The sequence below is a fragment of the Podarcis bocagei genome, assembly GCF_964188305.1.
Source record: "Podarcis bocagei genome assembly, chromosome: 14".
NCBI lineage: Eukaryota > Metazoa > Chordata > Lepidosauria > Squamata > Lacertidae > Podarcis > Podarcis bocagei.
This window is the reverse complement of record NC_138139.1, coordinates 21,967,512-21,995,411: the sequence shown is the minus strand read 5'-3', so window position 1 is coordinate 21,995,411 and position 27,900 is coordinate 21,967,512. Positions and strand designations below refer to the sequence as shown.

Below are 27,900 nucleotides of genomic sequence, written 5' to 3'. Positions count from 1 at the left end.
TGCAGAGATTCACCCAGCTTCCTCCCTGTTATTTTTCAGACAAAAACTGAAAACATGTCTATTCATCAAACAGGATTTTAATATCTAACTCTGCTTCTTTCTTTTATTAATTGCTTGGGGGTAAGCAGCTCTAACTCTTAGAACGAAGACAGATTTAAATGTTGAACTAGTAATAATAGAGCCCATTTTCTTAGAAGCGCTGCTACACATTTCCCCCCCCCCATAGTCATGTGTGCCAGTGAGAGATACAGTTCTGCTATCTAAGGATCTGATCAAATAGATTCTAAGCCACAAACATTCATGTCAAAATAAAGCTGCAGTCCTGTGCAATTTTACGTTGCAGTAAGTCCTGCAGAATTCAACAGGACTTAATTCTGAGTAGGCAGAACTTTTTAAAAAAAAAGAAGAAGAAAATGAAATGCAGTCTGAAGCCCAGTGTTGGTGAAGGCCTGTTAGGTTAGCAGTAGACATTCTACTGTGCGTGCAGAAGGTCTCGGGTTCAACCCTGGAATCTCCAGGAAGATCTGGAAGAGAATCTCTGTCTGAAACCAGGGAGAGCTACTGCCAGTCAAAGTCAACAATAGACCAGTGGTCTGACTCATGATAAGGGAGCTCTCTGTGTTGTTCTTTTGTTAAGAGCTGTGTTTGGACTTTGAAGAACTGGGTTTGAATCACAGCTCCGGCATGAATATTCTTTGTCCTTGGGTGAGTCACTATTTTTCTCCTTCAGCCTTATTTTTCCCAGCTGTCTGCAGGAATAACAAGGACTTGCCTCACAGGACTTAGTGAGAATCAACATAATAATATTTATTATTATTTTTACAAATATCAGGAACCTCTTCTTACATTTGCTGAGAATTGGCCAGGATATTATTTGCAAATAATTTGTTTTGATTTGACTGGAAAATAAAACCACATCAAGAGAAGGTGAAATGACTTCATAGGATTTGGGAACAATCAACTGAAGACTAATTCACAGCTTTTCAGCAATTAAGGGTGCAGTCCTGTGCATGTGAAATTTGGAGGAAGAAAATTTGGAGTTTAGGATTGCAACCTAAGCATCAGAATATAATTCAGACTTGGGGATCGGTGGTTACTTATATAATGAATAAGCCCTCGTAGACAACCGAGCAAAGATTTTATGAATGATGCTCCTTGCTGCCTTTCATTTTTGGATATTTTAAAAGATTTTTTTTTTATAATAAGTGCTAATTTAATATACTTTAAGAAATATGAGATATATAGCCCCATCAGTGTCTGCAGCCCTTTATATTATAGGCAAAAAGGAGTAAGTTCCTGCTCCAAGGATCCTACAGTCTAACGGGAAGAGAGCAAAGGGAGAGCATTTTTCACATTGGAGAGCATTCAGAAACACAGACCTCCTCTTGCAGTTGCACATACAAGACTTGGATTTACTTGAAGTTGGGAATAAAGACTGGGGTGGAGTGATGGGGTAGTAGTTGTATTAAGCAAGAGCGTCATAGAACATGATCTGGAGTAAGGCCTGTGTTCAAGTCCCCACTCAGTGATGGCGTCTGTGACGGTTGGGCCAGTTACATGCTCTCAGCCTAGCCTATGTTGCAGGGTGATTGTGAGGAGAATATGAGACAGCCCCCCTGCATGTCAACCTCTGGCTCCTTGGGGGAATGGGACAGGATGTGCAAAAGGGTTATTTTAATTGTAAAAGATGCTTGTAAATAACCACTTGCCTGGTCAACTATGGTATTCCCCCCATTTCCTCCAGGTGACCAGCTATAGACCTGGTCCACACAGGCAACAGAATAAGACTGCAAGAACCCTGAAGTGGTAGAATAGGCTGTACCACTTTTAACTTCAGGTGGGGCAATGCCATCTTTGAATGCTTATCCACTGTAAGAGCTCCCTGCAAATTTAAAAGGAAAAGCAATGCCTCTGTGTTGTTGTACAGCAGCCTGCTCCGTGTTATGCTTGCTTTTTACTTTCAGAGATCTCCCCCAAGCACACACAGAGGGGAACGATTGAAAATGTGGTGTTTCTCCTGCCGTCACAAGTAGTGTAGTTCATTCTGACACCTGCTAACGCTGCTGCCCTCTTCCCACAGCTTTCTGCTAGCTGTGACTAGTAACTTCACGCGTGCACACCCCTCACTCCACCCTCAGCAGTGAGCTTGCAAGAGCTAACAGAGGCAAGTGTGGGCTCGCAGGCTAATAAAACCAAAATAAAACTGGAGGCTGCAGAGCTTCTCTGCAAGGCTGTTGTAAAAGCACTCTGCAAAATTAAAAATGGTGCAAAGATTGCGATGGTGCTTATTTATTTTTAAAAGTGTGTATCTGGTGCCCTTCCTCTCAGGGCCGTGTTCAGACCATCACTGAGAAAGATGCCATCTAATATGTCAAAGGATGGGTTTGTTAGAAATGACAGAGCAATGCAATGTTCAAAAACCGAGGTACCACTGTATTGCAAATTTATTGAAGAAAGGAAAAAAAACATATAGAAAGGAGAGGAAGAAAAGGGGGGACAGGAGAGAGAAAGAAACACACAGGAGAGGAAAAACATTTCAGCTCACATTAACAATACAATAACCATCAATACATCCATCTTAGCTTACACAGGTAGCGCTCCACATGCCAACCAAATGTCCAAATATGTATACAAATGAAGCTGATGTTTCTAAAATGTGTGTTCAGATATAGCAAGGATGTTATGGTCTCCAGACCATTGCATGATAGATGGTGAGTGTTTATCCTTCTAGTTTCGCAGTGTCTCTTGGCTCGCTATTGTTCTGCAGTTAAAACCCATCCTTCAGGAATGCAGCGTAAAAGTACACAAGCACCCACAAATACCAAGGATTTCATCAGTACAAAATTGATAAAGAGAACAGCTTTGGACCAGAAAGGGTCTTGTCCGAGGAACGTGCAGGACCATGGAGAGTTTCTAGTGGGCAACCTGTTCTACTGGAGACTGGGACTGGATTGAGCCCTTTTCAGCCTCTGACTTCCTTGCACCCAGGAGAGGGTCCCATGAGGGTCCTAGTCCTCGTTCTATAAGCCCTAGTGCTGTGGGATCGGTCCAGAGGGCTCCTGTGTCCCAGCCTTGGGTTTAGCAGCCCACGTGAGGCTCCAGGCCATGAAACCAGACTACTGTGGCTACTCAAGCATAAACCCAGGCCCCATCTGCATGGTTCCCCCCAATGAATCCTGGGAAGTGTAGTTGGTTAAAAGTACTGAGAGTGGTTAGGAGATCCCCACAGCGCTCCAATTCCCAGAGTTCCCTGTGAAGAGGGTTTGATTGCTAAACCACTCTGAGAATTGAAGCTCTGTGAGGGGAATGGGGTCTCCTAACTACTCTCGGCTCCCTTAGCAAATGGCATTTCCCAGGATTATTCAAGGGAAGCCACGGGTGTTTAAAGCGGTGTCATGGTGCTTTAAATGTATGGAGTGAATGTTGTTGCCTCAGTAGACTCTAAACTCAGTGTCAGGATCCCTGCTCAATCCCAGCAACATAATGCTGCTGTGTTTTTAAGGCAAGCTTCCTGGATTGAGATCTGAAATGGACTGGCAACTGTTGGGAGCGTTGGGCTGGCAAAGTGTGTTTGCTTCCACCAGTCCCGGTTGGTAGCCTAGCAGTCCCCCGTCCCCCCACATTGTCTTTTAATGAAAAGTCTTCAAAGGAAGCTCCACGTACAGCACATGCCAGTGGTCCAGATCCCAGATAGCAGCGGCTAGGCTACAAGGAGAAATATAGGCGTTCCTAATCAATCGTTAATCCCCTGGGCAGCTGGAAGTCATCAAGTCCTGGGAGAGATAAGAAATTTAAAAGATGCACTCACAACAAACCCCTGATTTAATTGCCATGGCTCATCTTCCTGACTGCTACTGAGCGCCAAGGCAATTGTCCTTCATACCTTCTGGTCTGCCTTTCCCCTTTCTCCTCTTTGCCCATTCATGGGCATGAAGGACACTTGTCTGATTGTGTTTTCTTCTCTGCCTTAGATGGTGACACCTCTGGTGATACCTCTCCAGATGTTGCTGGCTCAATAGCACTTTCTTCTCCAGTTGATTTCCATAGGGTTGGTGTCTTGAAGCAAAGGCAATTTAAGAGCCTTTGGGCCTTAACAAATTTATTATGGCATAAGTTCTTGTGGACTCACATGCATTAAGGGAAATGTTGGCAGATATATATAAAGGAGAAAACTGGACGTTGGGAGGTAAATGGCAGTGAATTGCAAAAATTACATGCATGAGAGCTTAAAATACACAAGCAAGAGACTAAGGTGGTCCCTCAAGCCTGCAATGAGCAATTGGTGTGATGGTATTTGTACTTGATCTGAAAAAGTAGTCCTGGGTCTAGGACTTAGTCCCCTCCCATAGTATAAAGATAGATAGAGAGAAATAGGTATTTTAAAATATTCTTTTCTGCGTGGCCAAAATATACAATGAAATACAAATGGAGAAATATAAGACAGTGGTTGTATTGTGGCTGACTGGCAGGTGAAGACTGTTTTATTCCAACAGACTTTTGGGAACAGACTGGTTTTAAGGAAGGGGCCTTTAATAGTGCTGTGCTGTATTTCTATAACTTGCTTAATTCTATTGTAGATAAAATGCCTTTTTAACTATTATCTTTTAGCTATCTGTGCTTTTTTTCATGTTTGCTTTAATTTTTGTGAGCCACCTTGAATCCCAGTTCTGCGAAAAGGGCAGGATATAAATAAATAAAATGATAACAATAGTGTTAGCCTTGTGCAATGAAAGGTAGCAAAGGGGTTCCTTCACACCCACACACCACACTATTATAATATCATATAAGGCAGTGTTTCCCAACCTTTTTTGGGCAAAGGCACACTTGTTTGATGAAAAAAATCTCGAGGCACACCACCATTACAGCCCCGTGACATCAGCGCGCAGCGTCACGCCGGGAGGGACGCACGAAAGTGTAAGTTTCAATTTTTTTCCCTCCCCCTTGCCGGGGAACCTCCAAGCTTTGGGGGGGGGGAGGAGGCAGCAAAGCGAGGCAGGAAGGAGAGCGCGGCTTGGCTGGGTGAGCTTTGGCAGGGGCAGGGAATGAGAGCCGCGAGGCGGGCGCTGCGGACGGAGGCGCTGCCCGCTGAGCTCGCAGGCAGCCAGGCAGGCAGACGGCGAGAGCCCCGCGCTGGGCGGCCTCTCCTCGCCGCCGCCGCCCCGCCTCTCGCTGCCCGACTCGCCCGCCTCCCTCCAGGCAACATCTCGCGGCACACCAGGCAACATCTCGCGGCACACTAGTGTGCCGCGGAACAGTGGTTGGGAAACACTGATATAAGGAACAGTCTGAGTGTGTGCCAACTCAACCCTTTTTTAGGTGAAGCTGATCTGGCTACTGTTGCATGTACCTTGGGCACATTTAGCATGGATTACTGCAACATGCTTCACGTAGGGCTGCCCTTGAAAAGTTAGGAGGAAATGCTAGCTGGTGCAAATACTATGTATTTTGTGGTTTTATGTCTTGATTTCATTCTGTGAATCACCCTGAGACCCCCCAGGTATAGGGTGGTATATAAATTCAATAAATAATAAGAATACAGTGGTGCCCCGCAAGACGAACGCCTCGCAAGACGGAAAACCCGCTAGACGAAAGGGTTTTCCGTTTTGGAGGCGCTTCGCAAAACGAATTTCCCTATGGGCTTGCTTCGCAAGACGAAAGCCCATAGGGAAATCTCTGGGACAGCGGGGAAGCGCAGCGCATTTAGAAGCGCTCGGGGAAAGCAGCGCACTTCGCTGCTTTCCCCGGAGTGCTTTTAAATGCGGGCGGCTGGGAGGGAATCCCTTGGCCCCCCGCGGGACTTCCCGAAACTCTTTTTAAGTCCGGCGGGGGGCCAAGGGATTCCTTCCCAGCCGCCCGCTTTTAAAAGCACTCTGGGCAAAGCAGCGCACTTCGCTGCTTTGCCCAGAGTGCTTTTAAATGCGGGCGGCTGGGAGGGAATCCCTTGGCCCCCTGCGGGACTTCCCGAAGCTCTTTTAAGGTCCGGCGGGGGCCAAGGGATTCCTTCCCAGCCGCCTGCGTTTAAAAGCACTCCGGGGAAAGCAGCGCACTTCGCTGCTTTCCCCGGAGTGCTTTTAAATGCGGGCGGCTGGGAGGGAATCCCTTGGCCCCCCGCGGGACTTCCCGAAGCTCTTTTTAAGTCCGGCGGGGGGCCAAGGGATTCCTTCCCAGCCGCCCGCTTTTAAAAGCACTCTGGGCAAAGCAGCGCACTTCGCTGCTTTGCCCAGAGTGCTTTTAAATGCGGGCGGCTGGGAGGGAATCCCTTGGCCCCCCGCGGGACTTCCCGAAGCTCTTTTTAAGTCCGGCGGGGGGCCAAGGGATTCCTTCCCAGCCGCCTGCGTTTAAAAGCACTCCGGGGAAAGCAGCACACTTCGCTGCTTTCCCCGGAGTGCTTTTAAATGCGGGCGGCTGGGAGGGAATCCCTTGGCCCCCCGCGGGACTTCCCGAAGCACTTTTGAAGTCCGGCGGGGGTCCAAGGGATTCCCTCACCGCCGCCCGCCTTTAGAAGCGCTCGGGGGAACACCTGCCCCAGCCGCCCCACTTCGGAACGCTGTTCCGAAGTGGGGCGGGGGGGCGGGGACACCTGCCGCCGCCGCCCCACTTCGGAACAGCTTTCAGAAGTGGGGCGTGGGGGCGGGGACACCTGCCGCCGCCGCCCCACTTCGGAACAGCTTTCAGAAGTGGGGCGGGGGGGCGGGGACACCTGCCGCCGCCGCCCCACTTCGGAACAGCTTTCCGAAGTGGGGCGGGGGGGGCGGGGACACCTGTCCCATCCGCCCCACTTCGGAACAGCTTTCCGAAGTGGGGCGGGGGGGCGGGGACACCTGTCCCATCCGCCCCACTTCGGAAAGCTGTTCCGAAGTGGGGCGGGGGGGCGGGGACACCTGCCGCCGCCGCCCCACTTCAGAACAGCTTTCCGAAGTGGGGCGGGGGGGCGGGGACACCTGTCCCATCCGCCCCACTTCGGAAAGCTGTTCCGAAGTGGGGCGGGGGGGCGGGGACACCTGTCCCATCCGCCCCACTTCGGAAAGCTGTTCCGAAGTGGGGCGGGGGGGCGGGGACACCTGCCGCCGCCGCCCCACTTCGGAAAGCTGTTCCGAAGTGGGGCAGGGGGCGGGGACACCTGCCGCCGCCGCCCCACTTCGGAACAGCTTTCCGAAGTGGGGCGGGGGGGCGGGGACACCTGTCCCATCCGCCCCACTTCGGAAAGCTGTTCCGAAGTGGGGCGGGGGGCGGGGACACCTTCTGAAGGCGGGCAGGGGGCGAAAGTCTTTGTCCCCCCTGCCTGCCTTCCCAGGGGCTTTTAAATCGCCCCGGACAGCGGAGAAGTCCTCCGCTGTCCGGGGCGATTTTAAAATGCCGCCCGCCAGCATTTTAAGATAGCCCCGCACAGCGGAGAAGTCCTCCGCTGTCCCAGGGTTTTTTAAAATGCTGGGGGTGGGAAGAAAAGCCCTTGTCCCCCCCCCCCCAGCCTTCAGAAGAGGTCCGGGGACAGACTGTCCCCGGACCTGGTCTGAAGGCGGTTTCCCTAGGAACGCATTAATTGATTTTCAATGCATTCCTATGGGAAACCGTGCATCGCAAGACGAAAAAACCGCAAGACGAAGAGACTTGCGGAACAAATTAATTTCGTCTTGCGAGGCACCACTGTAATACAGCTCCCAGAGTGTTCTCAGGGCTCACTGGTATTTTGAGCAGAATACTATTTTCCCCTTTCAGTCTGAACTGGCTTCCAGCTCGTTGGTGGTGCTGATCATGTCAAGTTTGCAGGTTCGATCCCTTCATGCGACAGTTGCATATTCCTGCATATTGCAGGGGATTTGCCTAGATTATCCTCAGGGTAACTTCCAAGTCTTGGGACGCGGGTGGCACTGTGGGTTAAACCACAGAGCCTAGGACGTGCCGATCAGAAGGTCGGTGGTTCGAATCCCCGCAACGGGGTGAGCTCCCATTGCTCTGTCCCTGCTCCTGCCAACTTAGCAGTTCAAAAGCACCTCAAAGTGCAAGTGGATAAATAGGTACCGCTCTGGCGGGAAGGTAAACGGCGTTTCAGTGCGCTGCTCTGGTTCGCCAGAAGCGGCTTAGTCATGTTGGCCACACGACCCGGAAGCTGTACGCAGGCTCCCTCAGCCAATAAAGCGAGATGAGCGCCGCAACCCCAGAGTCGCTCACGACTGGACCTAATGGTCAGGGGTCCCTTTACCTTACTAACTTCCAAGTCTACAATTCTATGATTCATTCCTGGGCACAATTCAAAGTGCTGGTTATTACCTATAAAGCCCTAAGTGGTTTGGGTATTTCAATATTTAAAGCCGTGCCTTCTCCAACACATACCTGCTCAGGACTGGCTGATGATGTCTTTCTGCCTGAGACAAAGGACAAGATGACACATCCTGCTCCCAGATTCCATGTACAGAAGCAGACCAATCCAGAAACTAAATCTTAGGCCACACCCATACTGTTCATTTAAAGCAGTATCAAACCACTTTAAACAGTTATTGCTTCCTCCAAAGAATCCTGGGAACTGTGATCTGTTATATTGCTGAGAATGGTTAACCCCTGTTCTCCTCACAAAGGTCCGATTCCCTGAGAGGTTTAACAATCAATGCCTCTTCCCAGAGAACTCTGCAAATTATAGCTCTGCGAGGGTTTGTCTCTGTTAATTTGTAGTTGAAGACGGGAGACAGCACGTCCTTCACAGTAACTATCCATACTGATCTTTAATTGTATTTGTTATGGCTTCTTGTATTTTATGGTATCGCAATATGAAACCTATGGGATTCAAATTGTAATACAATAAAATGCAATATATAAGAAATAAAAGATGCAGTAAAAATACAATTTAAACCACGTAGCATCTAGTGCAGTGCCAGTTTTCAGGTGTGAGAAAAATGATTTTATATGTAATGGAAGCAATAAAGTCTGAGGCAGAACTCCTGTGTTTTGTGGCCTCACCTTGGGGGCAAGCTCTTGTATGTTATAGTATGGTTTAAATGTGCTTAATGAGCTGGGATTTGCTTGTAATGCAAAGAGAGAGAGAAAGAAAGTAAAAAGAAGAAGAAAGAAAACCAGTGGGGTTTCAGGCACCCCATGACTCTGCTGGGCTGGGACAGGGCAGTAATATTGAGAGAGGCAATCTCAATCTAGCTATATATGCTTTGACTGGTGAGCTTCTTATGACTTCAAACGGACCCAGACAAAAATAATCTGTGTTTGCTCAACGTTTCCGTTGTGTTCAGTTTCCTGTGACTTGGTTTCTTGCACAAGCTAGATTTTGCAGGATTGGGCCCATAATGATAAGATTATTTTTCTGCTTTACCCAGCAAGCAGCACCAGATATATGGACATGTTTCGTCTCAAGGGAATTTGGAACAGCACACTTTTGCACCCTTAGAATATTGCTGCCCAAGTGACCATTTTTGTTGCTTCTACAGTGCAGTCAATTGGGCCTCCTTCCCTGTGCTGACATTCCCACTGTGAGGAACCTGTGCTCCTCCAGCAGTTGCTGGACTCCAAACCTTGTCAGCCTCAGCATCAGCATGACTGATGGTCAGGGATTATGGGAGTTGTAGTCTAGCAACATGGAAGGCTGCAGGTTCCTCACACCTGGTCCGTAGGCACAAAAGGATGTAACATTTCCAGCAGTTGAGGGGGCTGGGGGGGGCAAAGAGATTTATTTCAATTCCCTGTGAAACTCCTTGTCGTTCCTCACCACAAGCAGAACCATCTTAAGTGATGTAAAGTAGCGGAAATTGCAGGAAAAAAATTATCCAAAATGAGAAAAAATGACTCTTCTTTCATATATGGTAGACATACTCTTATATTTTCCATCTCTGTTTAAAAGTTAGAAATTCCTAATTGTGTGTGAATTTTATTACATCTGTGTTCTTTTCCTTCGGCCATGAACTTAAATCACTAAGTTCCATTTCCACACTCACAAGCTGCCTTCTGTCGTTCAGTGTTGCAATCTGTGAGCTTTTTACACCCTTGCAGAATTGCACAGCCTAGAACGGTTGTTGAAATGAGAATGGCTGGTCAAGGCCTGGCCAGTGGGCCTCGGCTTGAGGCAGGATTCGAACCCAGGCCGTCCTAGTCCAAGCCCAGTGCCCTCCGCACAACATTGCACCTGGTTTCATGTCCTAGATCAGAGTAACCCAGTGCGTTTTATTCCCCCGCCCCTTGCAGGACGAACAGAAGTGTGTCGAGACCGTGGAGCTGGAACGGTACGACAGGTGCCAAGAGTTGCGTGCCCTCCTGAAAAGGAAAAACCGGTTCATTTTAATCCGGTCTCCGGGTCACAAGGTAGGATGTCCTTCTCTTTGTACATGGATGAATTGCGTTTATCTGTCACCCCTCCCCAAGAAGCCAGTACTTCTTCTTGGTGCTGTGTACTTATCCATGCTTCACAGCTGTTCTTTTTCACAGCTCTCCAGAGTGTCATGCAGATGTATTGGCTTGAGAAGTCAGAGATTGAACTGAAAACCTTCAGTATATAAAGTGTGTGCTGTGTTGCTTTATCTAGGGGCATGGTGTAGCTTGTTGAAGAGCTGGACTTTCCCGTGTAGCAGCCTTCTCGTTCTGCCTGTTGGAAGGGTCAGACTTATGGGAGCAAACAGAGGTGATTCAGGGTTGCAAGCGGTCTGAAATATACTCGGAGTTGGGAGTGGATTTCATGCTCTTTATTCAGCTCATAGTGGTGAGGAGGAATGAAAGTTCCCCCAAAGTATCTGCACGTGATTGGCTAATTCCGGAATTCTCCTGTAGGCCAATCAGGTTGTGGATTCACTTGCATCTGGAGCTGGATTGGGTGGCTCCTGCAGACCAATCATACTGCTGCATAGTTCTGGGACCAATTAGACTGCTACATTCTGAATCCTATTGTTCTAGGACCAATCAGACTGCTGCATTTTGGATCCTATTCAACTCAGTACATAACACCGTCAAAGACCTGCTAGGCTTTCTGCAGCAGGGTCCATGCCTCTAGCATCCCAGAACTGCCCAATCAGCATGAAATAGAAGTTCTTTTATCTACTGAGATGAACCAACTTTGTGTTGATTGGAGCCAGTCAGCTTGAAAGGAGGTGAGTCAGTCACCAGTGGCGTAGCGTGGGGGGTGCAGGGGGGGCCGGCCGCACCGGGCGCAACATCTGGGGGGGCGCACTCGCACTCGCAGCTCTCTGCCCCTACCTGGCTCACGGGTTAGGGGACACAAATTACTTGCCTTGCCCTGGGTGCTGACAACCCACGCTACGCCACTGTCAGTCACTGAGGATTGGCTCTGGGGGTCACTCTGGAGAAGGTCTGCAGGAAGAACACAGAGGGGGAGTTTGTTCTGCAAGCCCCAAGGCTAAGCATTTAGGGACGCTGAAAACGCAAGGGGCTTCAGTTTCAAGAGAACGGTAGGTAGGTTCTGTTACGTATAAGGGAAATGCAACCATAAGTAATTCCAAAGGAAGATACTGGAGCACTCCAAATCATTTGCCCGTGTATGTGCACAGAAAATAGTAGATGGTAGCTAATAGGCAACACAGATCTGCACTGATCATTGCAATGGATTCCTTATTATTATTATTATTGTATAATCTTAGAATGGGCATGGCTGTGAGGGGGTGTGACAATGAGGAGTCATAGCTGTGACTATTATGAAGGGACCCTGCACTTCTGAGTTTGCCACTACACTACTTACTATGCGGCAGTAGCCCAGAGGACCAGTGGCTTCTCTTATAACCTCTCACTAACATTAACATAGGGACGCGGGTAGCGCTTTGGGTTAAACCACAGAGCCTAGGACTTGCCAATCAGAAGGTCGGCGGTTCGAATCCCTGCGACAGGGTGAGCTCCTGTTGTTCGGTCCCTTCTCCTACCAACCTAGCAATTCGAAAGCACCTCAAAGTGCAAGTAGATAAATAGGTACTGCTCCGGCAGGAAGGTAAACGGCATTTCCGTGCGCTGCTCTGGTGTACTAGAAGCGGCTTAGTCATGCTGGCCACATGACCCGGAAGCTGTACGCCGGCTCCCTCGGCCAGTAAAGCGAGATGAGCACCGCAACCCCCGAGTCAGTCACGACTGGACCTAATGGTCAGGGGTCTCTTTTCCTTTACTTAACATTAACATGAAACTTCTCTTAACCACACACTCATTGTTCTAATTCCTGCATGCCTTGAAAGAACACACAAGGGGGGCGGGGTGGGATCCTGGGTCACACTGTGTAGGCCTTCTCTGCCCCCCTCCCATCCAGATGTGCCTCCCACCAGCTGCAAATTCATCGCCTGTATAACTGGCTCAGGATCACCCCTCACATGGAAGATCTCTGTACACTGTTGCAAAGGCATTTTGGGTTTTTGCAGAGCCTTTCAGTGCACAAATCCCTTTTGCAGTTCTTGGTTTCTGATCCTGCCTTGCTGAGGGACAAAGGGATTCAGGGGGACCCATTTCAGAATGAAACTCTGTGGCTGGAGTGGTTGACTCACGCCAACGAAACGTTTACTGTTCAGAGACTCCCCAACCCCCACATAGCTTGCATTCACTGGGAATCTGGCGCGGGTGTTGACAGGCAACATAATTGTGCAGATGTTACACCGGGCTTCCATTAGCAGGCCAGCATACACAACTTTGTGTCCCTTTTTTATTTTCCTGTTTTGGAATTGCAGCTGTGGGAAGATATATCAACAGAGCATTAGCACACAAACACATTTGTGACACTTGCTCCTCTGTCCTGAAGCTTCAGCCTCTTCTACCCCCTGACCCCAAGTGGACTGCAGTTGCTTTTTCTTGTCAAGGGGTAGGTTGAGAGGTGGGGCGGCGGGAGTCAGCTCACGGCTGAGGATTTGACATGAGGGTATGGATTCACTTTCGGAGGTGGGGGCACGGGGAGAGACTCGCGCCCATATTGCATCTCTAGATCAGTGTTTCCCAACCTTTTTTGGGCAAAGGCACACTTGTTTCATGAAAAAAATCTCGAGGCACACCACCATTAGAAAATGTTTAAAAAATTAACTCTGTGCCTATATTGACTATATATAAAGTAACTCTCTTTAATAGGAATCAAATAAACACAAAGAAAGTATTTTATAATTACTTTATTATGAAATAGTAAGTAAACAGAAATATGAAAAATTATAAAATACTTTATTCAGTGCGCAACCTGGGCCTGTTTGGCTGAACACAAAGCTGATATTCTGGCTGGAATCGAAGAAAGACACACACGTAGCTCTTCGTCAACAGCTCTCAGTCTCTCTCTGTATTTAGTTTTTATAGCAAATGAAGGAAGAGTAAGCAGGCTGGGGTGGGTTAAGTAAGGGCTGAAAGTGCCTAGATGAAGTGGGGGAAGCTAGAGAGGAGGTACATTCTGACGTTTGAGGATAGACTAGGTTCTTTATGTGAATGATAGATGAGTTATTTGACAGATCGAACTGAGAGCAAGGTGTGGCTTGTGTAGCTGGGGTGGACATGAATGTTTGGGGTGCAAACCCCAGGCCGGCCAGGTCCGAGGGGGGGCAGGGAGAGACGGGCCTGCCTGCCTCTGCCTGCGCTGTGGTGTGTTTTGCCCCGACCAACGGACGGACCGACCTGCCAGCTGTCTCCGCAGTAGCAGCGCGGACTGGAGCTCCGTCATTCTCCCCGCCGGTCCCCGGGGAGGGGAGTGTGGGGCGGCCGCTGTGGAAGCGACGGCGTGCTCCTCCTCCTCCTCCTCCACTTGCCGGGCTAGAGCCAGCCGGCTAGCGCTCGCCCCTCCTTGCTCGAGCCGACCCCGCCGCCGAGGGCCTTCCCGTCCTCTCAGCGGCGCCGCCTCACGTCCCTCGTCCGGGGGTTGGGAGGGGGCTGGGGGGGAGGAAGGGGGTGAGGGGGAGCAGCCGCCGCCGCTCCTGAGGAGATTCTGAGGCGGTGGCGGGCGACGCGTGGCGGAAGAGGAGGGGTCCCGCGGGCGACGCGTTTCTCTCTCTCTCTCCCTCACGGAAACCTTCCCCTCAGCTTCTGCCGCTTTTTCTCTTCTTTCCCTCTTCCTTTTTTTTTTTTTTTAAAAAAAATGAAAAATCTTTCCTTTCTCTCTTTTCCAGCCCCCCCTCCCCTCTTCACGGAATTTCACTGCACTCGGGCGCCGCGGCGCGCAGGCGCACTGCTCGCTCCTCTTTCCGCGCAGGTGCCTTCTCTCGCTCTTTCACCTCCTTTTCTTTCTCTCTCGATGGTCCGCCTACAAAGGAGCGAGGGAGGCGCCCGCCATGTTTGGATTTGCATCCAGCAGGAGATACCGCCGCCGCCCCGCCTCTCGCCGCCCGACTCGCCCGCCTCCCTCCCACGGCACACCAGGCAACGTCTCGCGGCACACTAGTGTGCCGCGGAACACCAGTTGGGAAACACTGCTCTAGATGCTGAAAATTTGCCAGGATGCTTAGAAATTTCACGGCCTCAGTCGCGTGATGCGGAGTCTAATCCAGCTGTCCATTTGGAAGAATATGCAGATCCAAAGATATTGTGCAGAAAAAATTCCAGATTCAATCCCTGGCTCTTCCAATCAGAAGTCTCATGGGATGGGGTAGAATTTTATTTGTCTTAGATCCTAAAGTGCTGCTGCTGGTCAGACCAGGTGTAGGGACAACTTTACGGGGGGCCCTGTACTTTGGTGGGTGGAGCCAGAGGCAAAGTGGGTGGAGCAAACTATAGCATCACCTTGATACTGCAGGCTATACAGTGGTACCTCGGGTTACATACGCTTCAGGTTACATACGCTTCAGGTTAAACACTCCACTAAGCCAGAAATAGTGCTTCAGGTTAAGAACTTTGCTTCAGGAGGCGCAGGAGGCCCCATGAGCTAAAGTGGTGCTTCAGGTTAAGAACAGTTTCAGGTTAAGTACGGACCTCCGGAACGAATTAAGTACTTAACCCGAGGTACCACTGTATTCCTCAACAAGAACGTTTCATCCAGGAAAGCAAGAGGCATAATAATAATAATAATAATAATAATAATAATAATAATAATAATAATTTATTTATACCCCGCCCATCTGGCTGAGTTTCCCCAGCCACTCTGGGCGGCTCCCAATCAAATGTTAAAAACAATACAGCATTAAATATTAAAAACTTCCCTAAACAGGGCTGCCTTCAGATGTCTTTTAAAGATGGGATAGCTGCTTATTTCCTTCACATCTGAAGGGAGGGTGTTCCACAGGGTGGGCGCCACTACTGGGAAGGCCCTCTGTCTGGTTCCCTGTAACCTCACTTCTCGCAATGAGGGAACCGCCAGAAGGCCCTCAGCGCTGGATCTCAGTGCCCGGGCTGAACGATGGGGGTGGAGATGCTCCTTCAGGTATACAGGAATCATGGTTCAAGGATGCTTTTCAGCCAAGCAGAAGCACTTTATGGGGCCGCATCAGGAGGACTGATGTGAGCTGTGGCATGGAAAAGGGAGATGGTTTGGGGTAAAGTCCTGTGGACCAGACTGACAGGCTTGGAAGGCCTCCTTCAACTCCTCTTCTTACTGTTCTGGGCAATTTAGATGGATGTTGCTGCTGTCATTTCGTGGGGGAAGCGTGCCTGTTTTGGAATGCATCGAGTGACTTCTCTCTCTCTCCAAATAAAATGTGTGACTCCCTTCCCAAAACACACCTTTCCCCCGCCTTCATTCTGTGGGTTTCTAGCCAACAGCTTGTCATGGAAAAAGATGGCTGGGCTATTGGGACACTCTTAAAATTACAGTAAGCTGCACGGGTTGTTCAGCATGGGTGCTCTCATGCTGTGATTTGCCAGAACAGCTTTTTTTTCCTGGCACTGCAGGGCTGTGTTTATAAGGGTGACTCAGACTCAGCTGGCTGGGCACTTGGGAGGAGCACAATGTCCATCCAGCAAACTGTCCCTCTTGGTTGTCTGCTTGGGCTGCTGACCCTTTTTACCTTGGTAGCAGCTGCAGCAGCAGGGGGGAAAAACCCCATCAGGTTTGCCTTTTACAGAGTTAGACCTAGCTCAGTATTCTCTACAAGGGGGCAGAGGTGGGGAAGGGACATAGCTCAGTGGAAGAACATCTGCTTTGCATACAGAAGGTCCTAGGTTCAATCCCCGGCATCTCCAGATAGAAACCCTGGATAACTGCTGCCAGTCAGTGTGGACAATACTGAGTTGGATGGGCCAATATTCTGACTTGGAATAAGGCAGCATCCCATTCCAATCAACTATTCAGAATAATGAGGACTAGAATCTCACTCTGTTTTTAGAGGAAGAGCTGTGGTTCAGTAGTTGAGGTCCCAGATTCAGTCCTCAGAACTTCTAGGCTGGACTGCCTGAAACCCTGGAGAGCCACCACCAGACAATACTGAGCTTTTAGGGTGTTGCTGTTGTGCTTATTGTCTTAGATCCTAAATTGCTCTTCCATTAATGCATGTGGCCAAGGCGATTTCTGCCCAACCCCCCACTCCATCTGCACCCCCCCAGCTCACAGAAACAGACGGAAGAGCACATGGGACTACAGAAGGAAGGAGAAGGCAGCAACGTCCCATTTATATGAACACTGAAAACTGCATTATACCAAGTCTGAAGATTCTTCTATCTAGCTCAGTGTTGTCTACACTGACTGGCAGCCACTCTCCAGGGCTGGAGGCAGGGCAGCTTTCCCAGCCGTACCTGAAGATGCTGGGGATTCTGCTTGGGGGCGCCACAGCCATTTACTTTCATTTTTCACAAATGTGAACTCTTTTCCAAAGATAGAAAAGAGTTAAGATCCAAACCACTGATTTTAAGTGCTGTTAGCCACCTTTTGCATTTTTACAGGTGTCTCTAGTAAATAACAGAGGCCCACAAACTCCAGAATTCTTTGGAAGAATCCAGTCACCCAGTAGAGACCAGGCCAGTGGTCAACGTGTCACTCTCTGGATATTTTTGGACTCCAACTCCCATCAACCCCAATGAGCATGGCCATGGTCATAGAAACCCAGCCAGATGGGCGGGATATAAATAATAAAATGTGATGTGATGTGATGTTTTATGTTATGTTTTATGTTATGTTATGTTATGTTGTTATGTTATGTTGTTATGTTATGTTATGTTATGTTATGTTATGTTATGTTGTTATGTTATGTTATGTTATGTTATGTTATGTTATGTTATTATTATAATGATGGGAGTTGAAGTCCAACAACATCTGGAAGGTCATAGCTTCCCCATCCCTGGCTGAAAACACATTTTCTAGCTGGGCTAAAACTGAATTTACACGTTACAGCAGGGATGGGAAACCTTTGTCCCTCGAAATGTTTTTGGACTTCCAACCCTCAACAGCCTTCGACAGCATGGCCAATAGTCAGGAATGATTGGACCTGAAGTCCAGTTACATCTGGAGGACTGCAGGTTAATCACCCCTGGTCTACAGGAAAGTAGATTGCTGGTTCTTTAGAAGGTGGCTGGTCCTCTGCAGTTGGGTGTGATCAACTTTTTCAACCCTGATCTGCAGCACAAGAAAATCTTTGTTCCTTTTAGCTGCCTGGTTTAGCCGTTGCCCGTGCTTCGGTGGATTCCTCAGCATTGATTGAAATGCGAGATGGGCATTGATCTTATTTTACAAAGAAAAAAAAAAACCACACAAGCCAACCGTAAACCCAAATTGCAGTCCTTGAGTATAGTCCACACCTCTCTCTTTTTCTTTCTCAGGTGCAAGATATCAAATTTCAGGCATCCAGCGGGGAAGAAAAGGAGTCGTGGATGAAAGCTCTCAATGACGGCATCAACCGGGGCAAAAACAGAATACTGGACGAGGTAACGTGAACGACAGGGAGCTGCTTTCTGCTCTGCTTCATACTGGTCCATCCAGCTCAGCATTGTCTGTAGCAGGAATAGGGAAACCTTTTCATCCCTGAGGCCACATTCCCTCATTGGCAGCCTTCCAAGAGCCACACGCCCGTGGTAGGTGGGGCCAGAGGCAAAACTGGGTGGAGCAGTGGATGTGACTCTTACTTTTGTCCAGCAGGCTACATCCCAGCCGCGCAGAAATCTGCTCACACACACCTCTCCTTCCTGGAATGTCACCTACTGCAAAGGTAAAGGTGACCCCTGACCATTAGGTCCAGTTGTGACCGACTCTGGGGTTGCGGCGCTCATCTCGCTTAATTGGCCGAGGGAGCTGGCGTACATCTTCTGGGTCATGTGGCAAGCATGACTAAGCTGCTTCTGGCGAACCAGAGCAGCGCACAGAAACGCCGTTTACCTTCCCACCAGAGTGGTACCTATTTATCTACTTGCACTTTGATGTGCTTTCGAACTGCTAGGTTGGCAGGAGCTGGGACTGAGCAACGGGAGCTCACACCCCGTCGTGGGGATTCGAACCGCTGACCTTCTGATCGGCAAGTCCTAGGATCTGTGGTTTAACCCACAGCGCCACCCGCGTCTCTGTCACCTACTATCCGGAGGTAAAAGTCCCTCCAGCCGCTTCACCGTTTGCTTCTGGCCCAGCCCCTGGCCCCACTGACATGTGCCCCCCCCTGAGGGTTTCCCATGAAGGAATGCAGCTCTCAGGCTGCAATAAGTCCCACACCTGCTCCTCCTATAAGCAGTGATATCACATGAGCAAGTGAATTTCAGGTGGGTGGTCCCCCCCCCCCCCAGTATTGCATCTAGCTCTAGGCTTGGCGGTGCCGAGGGGAAAGGATTTATTTTGGCCGGAGAAGAAAATCCGCTTGGGCTGGCCCTCCGTGGGCCTGTATCAAGGGCAGTTTTGGCAGCGGAATGTAAACTCTGAATGAACTTGGAGTCTGGTTTTCCGTCTCCTCCCCTCCTTGCTCTCTCTCGCAATTAAGCCCAAAGGGAGATTTGTGTGTGCAGTGTGGAGCTGTAACCGTTGAGAAGGAAACGGTTTCATAAGAACTAACCCATCCCTCTCCCACCAACAACATTTCCCCCTTTTAGCAGAACTGAATTGGCTTTGAGCGTCGTGGTATCGCCGCTCCTCAAACTGAACACAACAGGGCCAGCTGGGAACAGCAGACTAATTGCAGTTGCCTTGCAAATCCAAGGCGGGGGGGGGGGGGAGGCTGAATTCAAGGCATTCAGGGCTCCCGTTACACAGGAAGAAGGAATTGCAGAAGTGATGTCATGTTGGGTGATGCTGGCAGCGTTTGCTGTATCTATGGAGTCGCTGCCAGAGGCGGCTGTGGATGCCCTGAACTAGTGTATTGTGAAGTCTGGACATATTGTTTTCCTCTGGTGGGTGGGTGTGCTAATGAACTCCATCTGCCCCTTGCTGACAGCGTCCAAAAGGAAGAGTCTCCTGGGTGAGCAGGCTTCCAAAGCATCTAAGGCTGAAAACTTGGGTCTTTCTGGAAAAAGAACTATGTACGAGAAGAAAATCCAGAAGGGTGCTAGAAAAGACTTTATGGGGCTCTTTTCTCCATTGCTGAAAAATCTCAGCGTGATTCTAAGGTTATTGGAATCTGCTACAGCAGAAAATCTTTACTTATTGTATCAATAAGTCAATACATCATTGCTCATAACAATCAAATACTAAAATCATTTCAAAACTTAACACATCAAGCTGACAAATATGTCAGTTTATCAGTGCTTTATATGAACATTGTAACATTTAAGGTTATCATAAAATGAACTGCCAATCACAACAACATATTGATTAATGACGAATATACTATACATTCCAGTGCAATTGCATATCAAGGATAATATAACCACCAGCCCCTGCATGGCAGTATTATATGTACTATATAGTTATTTGGAAGTCAGGGCTGCTTCACACACAATCAGTCGATTTTCAAAAAGAGCTTGTAATTTTTAAATGTTTGAACAATGGCAGTGTCTTTGTGTGTAAATCATGCATCAACTGTCCCAGCCCATGGACCCCAAATTCCTGCTTGTACCCCTCTGGCAAATGTTATAAACTTGTGACGGCCAACTTTTTCATCCTGGTGGTAGGGGGCTCTCTTTAGCAGGAGAAGAGATGTTAGCGGCATTGTTGAGACCCTAAGCAGTTTGAGTGGAAGGGTCTAGTTTGAGGTTGAAAACTGACATGTCCTCCTTCCTAGTATAAGATGAGAAAACATAGATATTCTCTCAGTGTTGTCTACACCGAATGACTCTTCAGGGTTTCAGAATAAGATTCCTAGGGTAGCTCAGTTGGTAGAGGCTGAGACTCTTTATCTCAGAGTTGTGTGTTTGAGTCCAACGTTGGGCAAAAGATTTCTGCATTGCAGGGGGTTGGACTAGATGACCCTTGTGGTTGTGTCCAACTCTACAGTTCTATGATTCTGTTATTTTTCCCTGCCTTATGTAGAATTGTTAGGACCTCCTGTGTGCAGTGTTCTACCACTGAGTTACAGTCCTATGTTCCAGAGACCTTTCCTATTGTAACGCGAGGGCTACTGCTCTCCAGATCAGAAGTGGCTAACTCTCTACTTGGTGCTGGGAGGGTTGGAAAAACAAGGCCATCTCTTATATAAATTATACCTCATAGTTGTTTTTAATGCAGTGATTGATTTCTGTGCTGTATCAATTAATGTGTGAAACTTGGTAGTTTTAGCAGGGTTGGAAAGCTGGGTTCCTTTAGTCTTCATCCATTCATGGGCAAAGAAGGTGATGTTGTTTGCCTCCTCTGTTTTCTTCCCTGTTTAAAGGTGAAGGTTGATCCAGACCTCTCTCTGGAACACGTGACACGAAATAGAGCAAAACTGGCCCAGGGTCGTCGTCCACCAACCAGATACCATCTCAAAGAGGTAATAATCAAGGCTAGAAAAAAACCCCAACTCCACTTTTTATGTTTGGTAGTCTGAATTCTGTATCTTAAATGCACCACAAGAGCCAATTTGTGCAGCCATTGGAACCTAGGAAGCAGCTGTATTGGTTCAGCCATTCAGACCATTGGTTCAGCCACCTCAGTACTGTCTGCACTGGTTGGCAGTGGCTCTGCAGGGTCTCAAGCAGGAGTCTCTCTCATCCCCAACTGCAGTTGCTGAGGATTGAACCTGGGACCATCTGCATTCACAGCTATGCGCTATGGCAGGCATGGCCAAACTTGACCCTCCAGCTGTTTTGGGACTACAACTCCCACCATCCCTAGCTAAAAGGACCAGTGGTCAGCGATGATAGGAACTGTAGTCTCTAAACAGCTGGAGGGCAAGTTTGGCCATGCTTGCGCTATGGCTTTCCCCCTGTAAACAATTTCCTGGCATGTAGCCACATTAGTTTCTTGCAGTGAAAACAATCAGAATATATTGTGTCACCTGAAAGATGAACAGAGTCATTACAGCAAATATTAAATTTGTTAGCTGAGAGTCTTTGTCTTTGCATGTATATGTGTGAAATATATAGTGCTATTTTTCTAGAAAAAGAGGTGCCGGAACTCACTATGAACACCTCCCTTGTTCTCTTAGAATGGCAGTTGTGCACAACTGACGTGCCGGAACTCAGTTCCGGCTGAAAAAGAGTTCTGGAAGTATATATTCTGTTATATTATATGGTATATGATTAATTTTGGACAAGGGAATTATATATAGCACATTTTCCTGTCCCCTCACCTCCAGATCTGTAGTAAATCTTGCATATAAGTTATTTATGCTACAAGCTATGGGGTCAAGCCTTGGACTCTCATGCCGCCCCTCTCCTGTGCACAGAACCTTATAATTTGGTGCTTATATTTAGTCCAAATGTTTCTAGATTGCTGCTTGGCAGAAGCCTCTGAAACTGCTAGCCAACAAGCCAAATCCAAATGATAGTAAAACGATCATAAATCAAGGTTAAACATGTACACGATTTAAAAATCGATAATAACCAGTAGAGTGAAAGTGAATTGCCAGAGCATCACAGTCACTCCAAACTGAAAGCCCAAAGGAGTAAAACAGTCACCACGGACGCCCTCACTGATGGTGAGAGGATGCACAAGAAGGACTTAAATGATGACCTCAATAGGCAGGAAAGGCGCATATTGGAGGGGTGGCCCTCCTGGGCAAGAGAAGGCTCTGCTCATGCAAACCACCCACAGCCTTAAGCCAACATGGTTTCTTCCAGACGTTTTGGACAGCACAACCATGCTGCTTGGGGATTATGGACGTTGCGGTCCAAAACATCTGTCGAGCACCAGGTTAGTGAAGGCTGATGTAAGGGACCCATGTGACATACTTTCCAGACAACAGTTCTATGTTGGAAGGAGTACAATAAAACCAAGATTACTGTTGTCCGACAGCAGTGCTGGAAGGACCTCTGTAGTACTTGGTGCATGTTTGAGGTTCTGCATAAGGAGGGAAGATGAGAACAGGTCTGCCACATTAAGGAAAACTTAACTAAAATAAAAAATAAATGCATGGTGGTCAGTAAGGGAAAACTAGTGGTGCATACTCAGGGCCTGTGTCAGATGCCTGATTTTAGCTCTGTAGTACAGTGGTACCTCTGGTAGCAGACGGGATCCATTCCGGAGCTCTGGCCGGATCCCAAGGTTTCTGCAACTAGAGGTGCTACTTCTGCACATGCACGTGGCGTGATATAGCGCTTCTGTGCATGCACGTGGTGCATAGAGCACTTCTGCGCATGCCGCTTTCGCAACCCAAAGTTTACGTTGCCCGAGGGTAGCATAAGCCGAGGGAGGACTGTAATTGCCTTTTTGGTTTCAGGAGTTCCTAAACTGTTCTTTGAAAGCCAGGTGGCTCAAAGGACTGATTATCATGTGAATCTTCTTTTAATGTGCTCTTCTGATGAAAAACCTCCTAGAGCAGCTTACATATAGCAATAAAAGCCAGACAATCCCCGCTGTAGGCTTGCAATCTAGAAGACATGACACAAAAGGAAAAAGGGATCTGGAGAGTAATGACCAGGTGGAATAGAGATGGTTCAGGGAGAGGAGGAGCCAAATGTAGCTGGTCTCCCAGCAGAGCTGATGGGGTGGTTCTGCTTATTTTCTTTCCCTTAGCTGCAGCCTGATGGAATGGCTGCTGCCAAAAGACAGTTGCGGAAGGGAAGAACCTGGTGGAGCTATTGTCTCAGTGGAGTTGCTGGGGTGGCCCTGCTTCCCATCTCCCTTTCTGCTGCAGCCTGATGCCCAACATCTGTCTTGTTGTTTCCTTGCCTAGGTTGCCAGTGGGGTGTCAGATGGGATCCTGAGGCTTGACCTGGACGTACCAGACAGCGGTCCTCCATCCGTCATGGTGGACACAAGCGAGGCTGCTGACGTTCCTCTTCCAAAGGAGACCCCCAAACCACCCATGCCACCTACGAAACCGCCTATGCCTCCTTCGGAGAAGCCGAGCGCCGACTCCGTGCCCAAAGATGTAGAAGCCAAGAAGCCCCCCGTGCCTCCTGCGAAGCCTCTTAAGGAAACCGCAGCACCCGGTGACAACGCGGACTCTGCGAAAGAAGATGTTGCTGCTACAGGCGATGATGCCGAAGAACCTGAAGCCACCCTAGACGGAGAGGACCTAACGGAGGCCCACAAAAACAATCCCAAAGTTCCAGTTCCTCCCCCAAAGATCTTATCTGATAAGATGACGGTAACATGGGACAGTCCAGCTTCTAAACAGCTGGAGGACGAGGCCGTTGATCTGTCTGTGCACGGAAGTAAAGAAAATTTATCTGAAGCAGCCAAGGAGACGCTGAAACCTCCAGCTCCTCCTCCTAAGGTTCTGTCAGAGAAGTTGAGAGCCAGCATGAAATTGAACAGGAACAGCTCAGAGGTGGATTCTTCTGAAGGCGGACGCCCACCCGATGTCCCGAATGGTGAAAGCCCCGGTGTTGCTGGCGATGAAACCTCTGAGACTGTTTTCCAAGATGGAGAGGAGCAGGGAGAAGCTTTGTCAGAGCAAGAAGCAAATAAGGAGAGTTTGGACTTAGCGACTAAAGATCAGCTGCCCTCCTTGCAACCTGAAGGAAATCCTTCAGTTCCCAAGCCTCGCTGTGCCTCCGTAGGGGACCTGCTGTTGGAACCAGCCAAGAAGCCCCTTCTGGGACCACTCCTCCAGTGGGGAGCTGCCTCCAAAGTGGCCCAGATGGAGAGGAAAGTGGCCAGCGAGCAGGAAAGAACAGAGAAACTTCTGAAGGAGGTTTTGCAGGGGGGATTTGAACAGGGCCAGGTGGGCAGCAACGGGCCTCCGATCTATGCTGAGACGTTGCTCAACGAGGCGGCAAAGCAGCTCCAGCAAGCCTCGCAGGTCTTGCAAGAGATCAGAGATTTAGGAGAACTGAAAAAGGAACCGGCTGAGCTTCGGAAAGGGGCACAGAAGGATCTAGTGACTCTATATAGGAGAAGTGCTCCCTGAAAGGACGGCACTTCTGCTTTTTGTGGCTTAGCTGAAATGTTGCCATATCGCAGCACAACTTTCCACTATTCCGCTAGGTCGGTGTTTTGAAAATGGGGGGATGTCATCTTGCTGCGCACTGCTAAGAAGGAGGGGGAAACGTAATTTTAAAGTATTGCTCTGATGAGCTCAAGCTGTGGGCTGGAACCCCCTGGTGGGTCAGGTGACAGCAGCAGGGGGGTTAAGAGGACAAGGGAAGGGCTTCTCTCTGCTCTTTTTCTTGCTCTCTTGGAGACCCTTTGCAGCAGTTCTGCAAACAGCAACTGAAAGCCTAGATAAACTGGGGGTTATTTACTTCCTGGCAAGAGAGTAGGGGGGAAACAGGGATGGGACACCTCCTGAAACCCACCTTTAATAGCCATTTGTCCTGACCCACAAGATTCTTGCAAGTGGAATTGATAACACAAACTCCAGCACACAAGAATCTCTATAAACCTACCAGCTAAAGCAGGTGGTTGGTGTGAGGCTGGGAAAAGTAAGTTGTTTTTAAGAGAGATGGAGGCAGAGTAAGCTCTTAAAGGAGATGGAGCAGGAGGAGTCTCCAAAGTTTGGGAACTGCCAGTTTATGTTTTGGCTGTCCAGCTGGATCCTGAGCTTCAAATGGAAACAGGGTGTGAAGTCACTAACTACTTGCTGTGAGACTCCAGTCAGAGACTTAAGCAAGCACTTAGGGGACGTGGATAGTAACCTTCTTGCATTCCAGCAATGGCAGAATTCCTATCCTTGCCAGGCTAGCCATCCACTGCAAATTGTAGAGGACGGGGTGCATAGCACTCCCCCACAGGAAGCCAACGCATGCACACCTCTCCCCAACTCTGTTTTGTTTTTTAATGTGGAGATGACCTTATTGTGCGTTAGATGCGCAGTGAAGGAGGAGAGGGCATGCGCCTTCATTCCCACCATGAAATGGTGCAGCAGCTTTGGCAACCATATGAACAAGGGGCTAATGTTAGGAAAACGACCCTTGCAAGACCCATGAGCATAGGCACCCCCCAACCCCCAGTATTAATATTTCTACACACCTGCTCCCCCTCCCCAATGAAATGAATGCTATCCATTTCCAGGACTCCTGATATCAGAATAACTTACTTTCAGTTCTGCTTGGTTGCTTTTTTCTCACATGAGCCCTTCTTGCGCTCTGGGGCCTGACGTGTGGGAACCTCGTGCTTAACATTTTCCTCAGATGCTTCTTTTAACATTCACATGTCATTAAAAAAACAACAACAATTGTGCGGGCATTAAATTGGCACCACATTAATAAATAAGCGAATGGTGAATAATCATTTGCACTGCAGGCTAGGTGGCAGGAAACAGCGGTACTTAGCAGCTATGACCCTGGCTGGCTTTCCTAGAGGAGGCCCCTTACCCCCAGCCCCTCAAATGGCCAGCTAGCAAAGCCTTGCCATGGATTTCATTTTATCTGTACACTGGCAAGCAAGTGGGGTGGCGTGGAGGCAGAGAAGGATGCATCCTGTTTTCACGGGAGGAAGGGAGATTTCTCGTTGGGGCTTCTTGTTGCTGACTTCTAGCACAGTGGCCCTGTGCTCTTGCTGAATGCACCATGCAACTATTCCTGCAGGGTAAACGAGGAAAGTGAGTGAGGTGAACAATGACTTAACAAAGCCCAAAGGGACGGGCTTAGCTCATTTTTGTTTTTTCTGCACCTTTGAGGGTTGGAACCCCCTCCTAGGAAGGAAGGAAGGAAGGAAGGAAGGAAGGAAGGAAGGAAGGAAGTGTTCTGGATCACCTACAAAATTGGTGTAGATCAGAGCGCTTTAATACAAAGCATAGTGTGAATGCCTATAACAGGCTTGAAGACAACAACCTGTCTGGTGAATAAAATTTGCCTCCAGGTGGCCAGCCTCAAATAACTAACAAATATATGTGTGGGCAGGTGGGCAAGCTGCCTTGAAGGGTTTGTTTATAAGGTTGGCTTGGCTGTAAATGAGGGTGCTGGAAGGGCAGGCACCCTGCTCGTTGTGAGGCACAATGGGTGCTGAATGGTTCTTCAGGGTGCAGGAGGCTTTTGTCCCTTGACAAAACCTTGTCCGGTTCTTGCTCCATGGTGCCCCACATGACTTCAGAGCATATTTCTTTAATCCTGACCTCGGCCCTAGTACCAGGGCCTGGCAACCCTCAAGCAATTGCTGGGGCCTCTGCTGTCCCAGCAGTCTCCACCAGTACTGACACTTGCACATGACACTTGCACCTTCCTACTGTGGGTTGTCTAGCTCTTGTTTAAGCATTTTATATTCCCATTTAATGTCTCACAATACCCCAGAGATATTCCCATTTAATGTCTCACAATACCCCAGAGTTATGCTGTGCTGGAGGAATTGTGGGAAATGTCAAATGGTGGCCTGTAGCTGCCTGCCCCAGCTGCCGTGGAGGGACCTGCCAATGTAAGGGGACTCTCAAATTTGGAGCTGGCCCTGAATAGTTGTACGTACACCACAAAAGTGGTTACCCAATAGCTAACAGCCTCATTATGTTCACTCAGGTTAGTTCCCTTGCCCTTCTTTGCTTTCCCAGCTTGGCCTTTTGGGAGCTTTGCTGCTCTGATCATGTGACTCATCACATGATTTTATCTAAGTTCTAGTTCTCCAAACTTGGAGCAAAACTGGATTGAAGCTGGGCTCCTCTTTAGCATATATGCAATTGTTTTGCACTAGCAGCTTTCCTTTTAAATAAAGCGTGATAGATATTTGTGTTTAGGGCTACTTCCCCCCCCCATAACTGTTTTAGCTATACCACATGATGGCTTTTGTGTGTGCCTAAAAAATGTATGATTGTGAATGTAACACATGTTTGCAAAAAGAGCTGGTTCACACATGGCTTTTCATCTCCAGCAAAGCATCGCGTGGCGATCTGCACATGTGAACAGGCTGCCATCAGCCTCAAAAAGAGATCGCACATCACCTCTTAACACAATGCTTTTTTTAAAAAAAACACCAAGTCATGCCACACGTTCCACTGTCAGTCATAAAGTGTAGAGAAAGTGATGTTTGTACATGTTGGAGCCAAAACCACACAGACACATTTCTGAAGGCACCAGTATTAATTGTGCTGCTATGTGCAAGGCTATACCCCATGTAATGTGTGAACTGGCCCTTATTTATCTAGTTACGCACTGAAGGAAATACCTGCTGGTATCTCCTGCATCATCCATTTATGCCGTACATATTTAATTTACACTGAATAACTGTCTGATATATTTTCTCAAAGTGCTTTCCATAGGAACCTTAACAAGAAAGTCACCTCTGAATTGTCACAGCTGGTTCCCCCCCCCACCATAAATTTAGAAGCTATATATTCTACAACCTATATACTAACAGTAACTTAAAACTTATTTTCTATACTATCTTGTAAATAAGAGTAAATTAAAGCCTCTTTTGGCAATACCGGCTGGATTGAATCTCTTGTGGGAGAACTCGCTTTCCAAAATATTTCATTCTGAAAAGTGTGGCATCCTTGTAAGGCTATGAGGTAGCTGGCACACATATTGATAACTGGTGACCCAAGTCCTTAAAATCCTGAGAAACTAATATATATATATTAAACCAAGATTTTCTTAGTGTCTTGATTTTTCTCTTTCGGCTTAATATAATAATAATAATAATAATTTATTATTTATACCCCG

The 27,900-nt window shown here is 48.3% G+C and overlaps 1 protein-coding gene across 3 annotated transcripts in view; it reads left to right on the top strand.

Annotated features, from left to right (window-relative positions):
• PLEKHO2 (pleckstrin homology domain containing O2) overlaps positions 1–25,540 on the top strand; it is a 37,090-nt gene extending 11,550 nt beyond the window's left edge. The window contains exons 3-7 of one of the 3 annotated variants that reach the window (XR_014002170.1): positions 10,183–10,299; positions 17,629–17,733; positions 20,595–20,693; positions 23,040–24,714; positions 24,796–25,540. Coding sequence is in view for 1 of the 3 variants with exons in the window: in XM_081171182.1 (XP_081027308.1) it covers positions 10,183–10,299; positions 17,629–17,733; positions 20,595–20,693; positions 23,040–24,221 (1,503 nt within the window). In the remaining 2 variants the exon portion in view is untranslated. Of the gene's footprint in view, positions 1–10,182; positions 10,300–17,628; positions 17,734–20,594; positions 20,694–23,039 lie in introns of all 3 variants that reach the window. The other 2 variants (XR_014002171.1, XM_081171182.1) reach the window with 2 other exon arrangements.
• Positions 25,541–27,900: the final 2,360 nt, after the last annotated feature.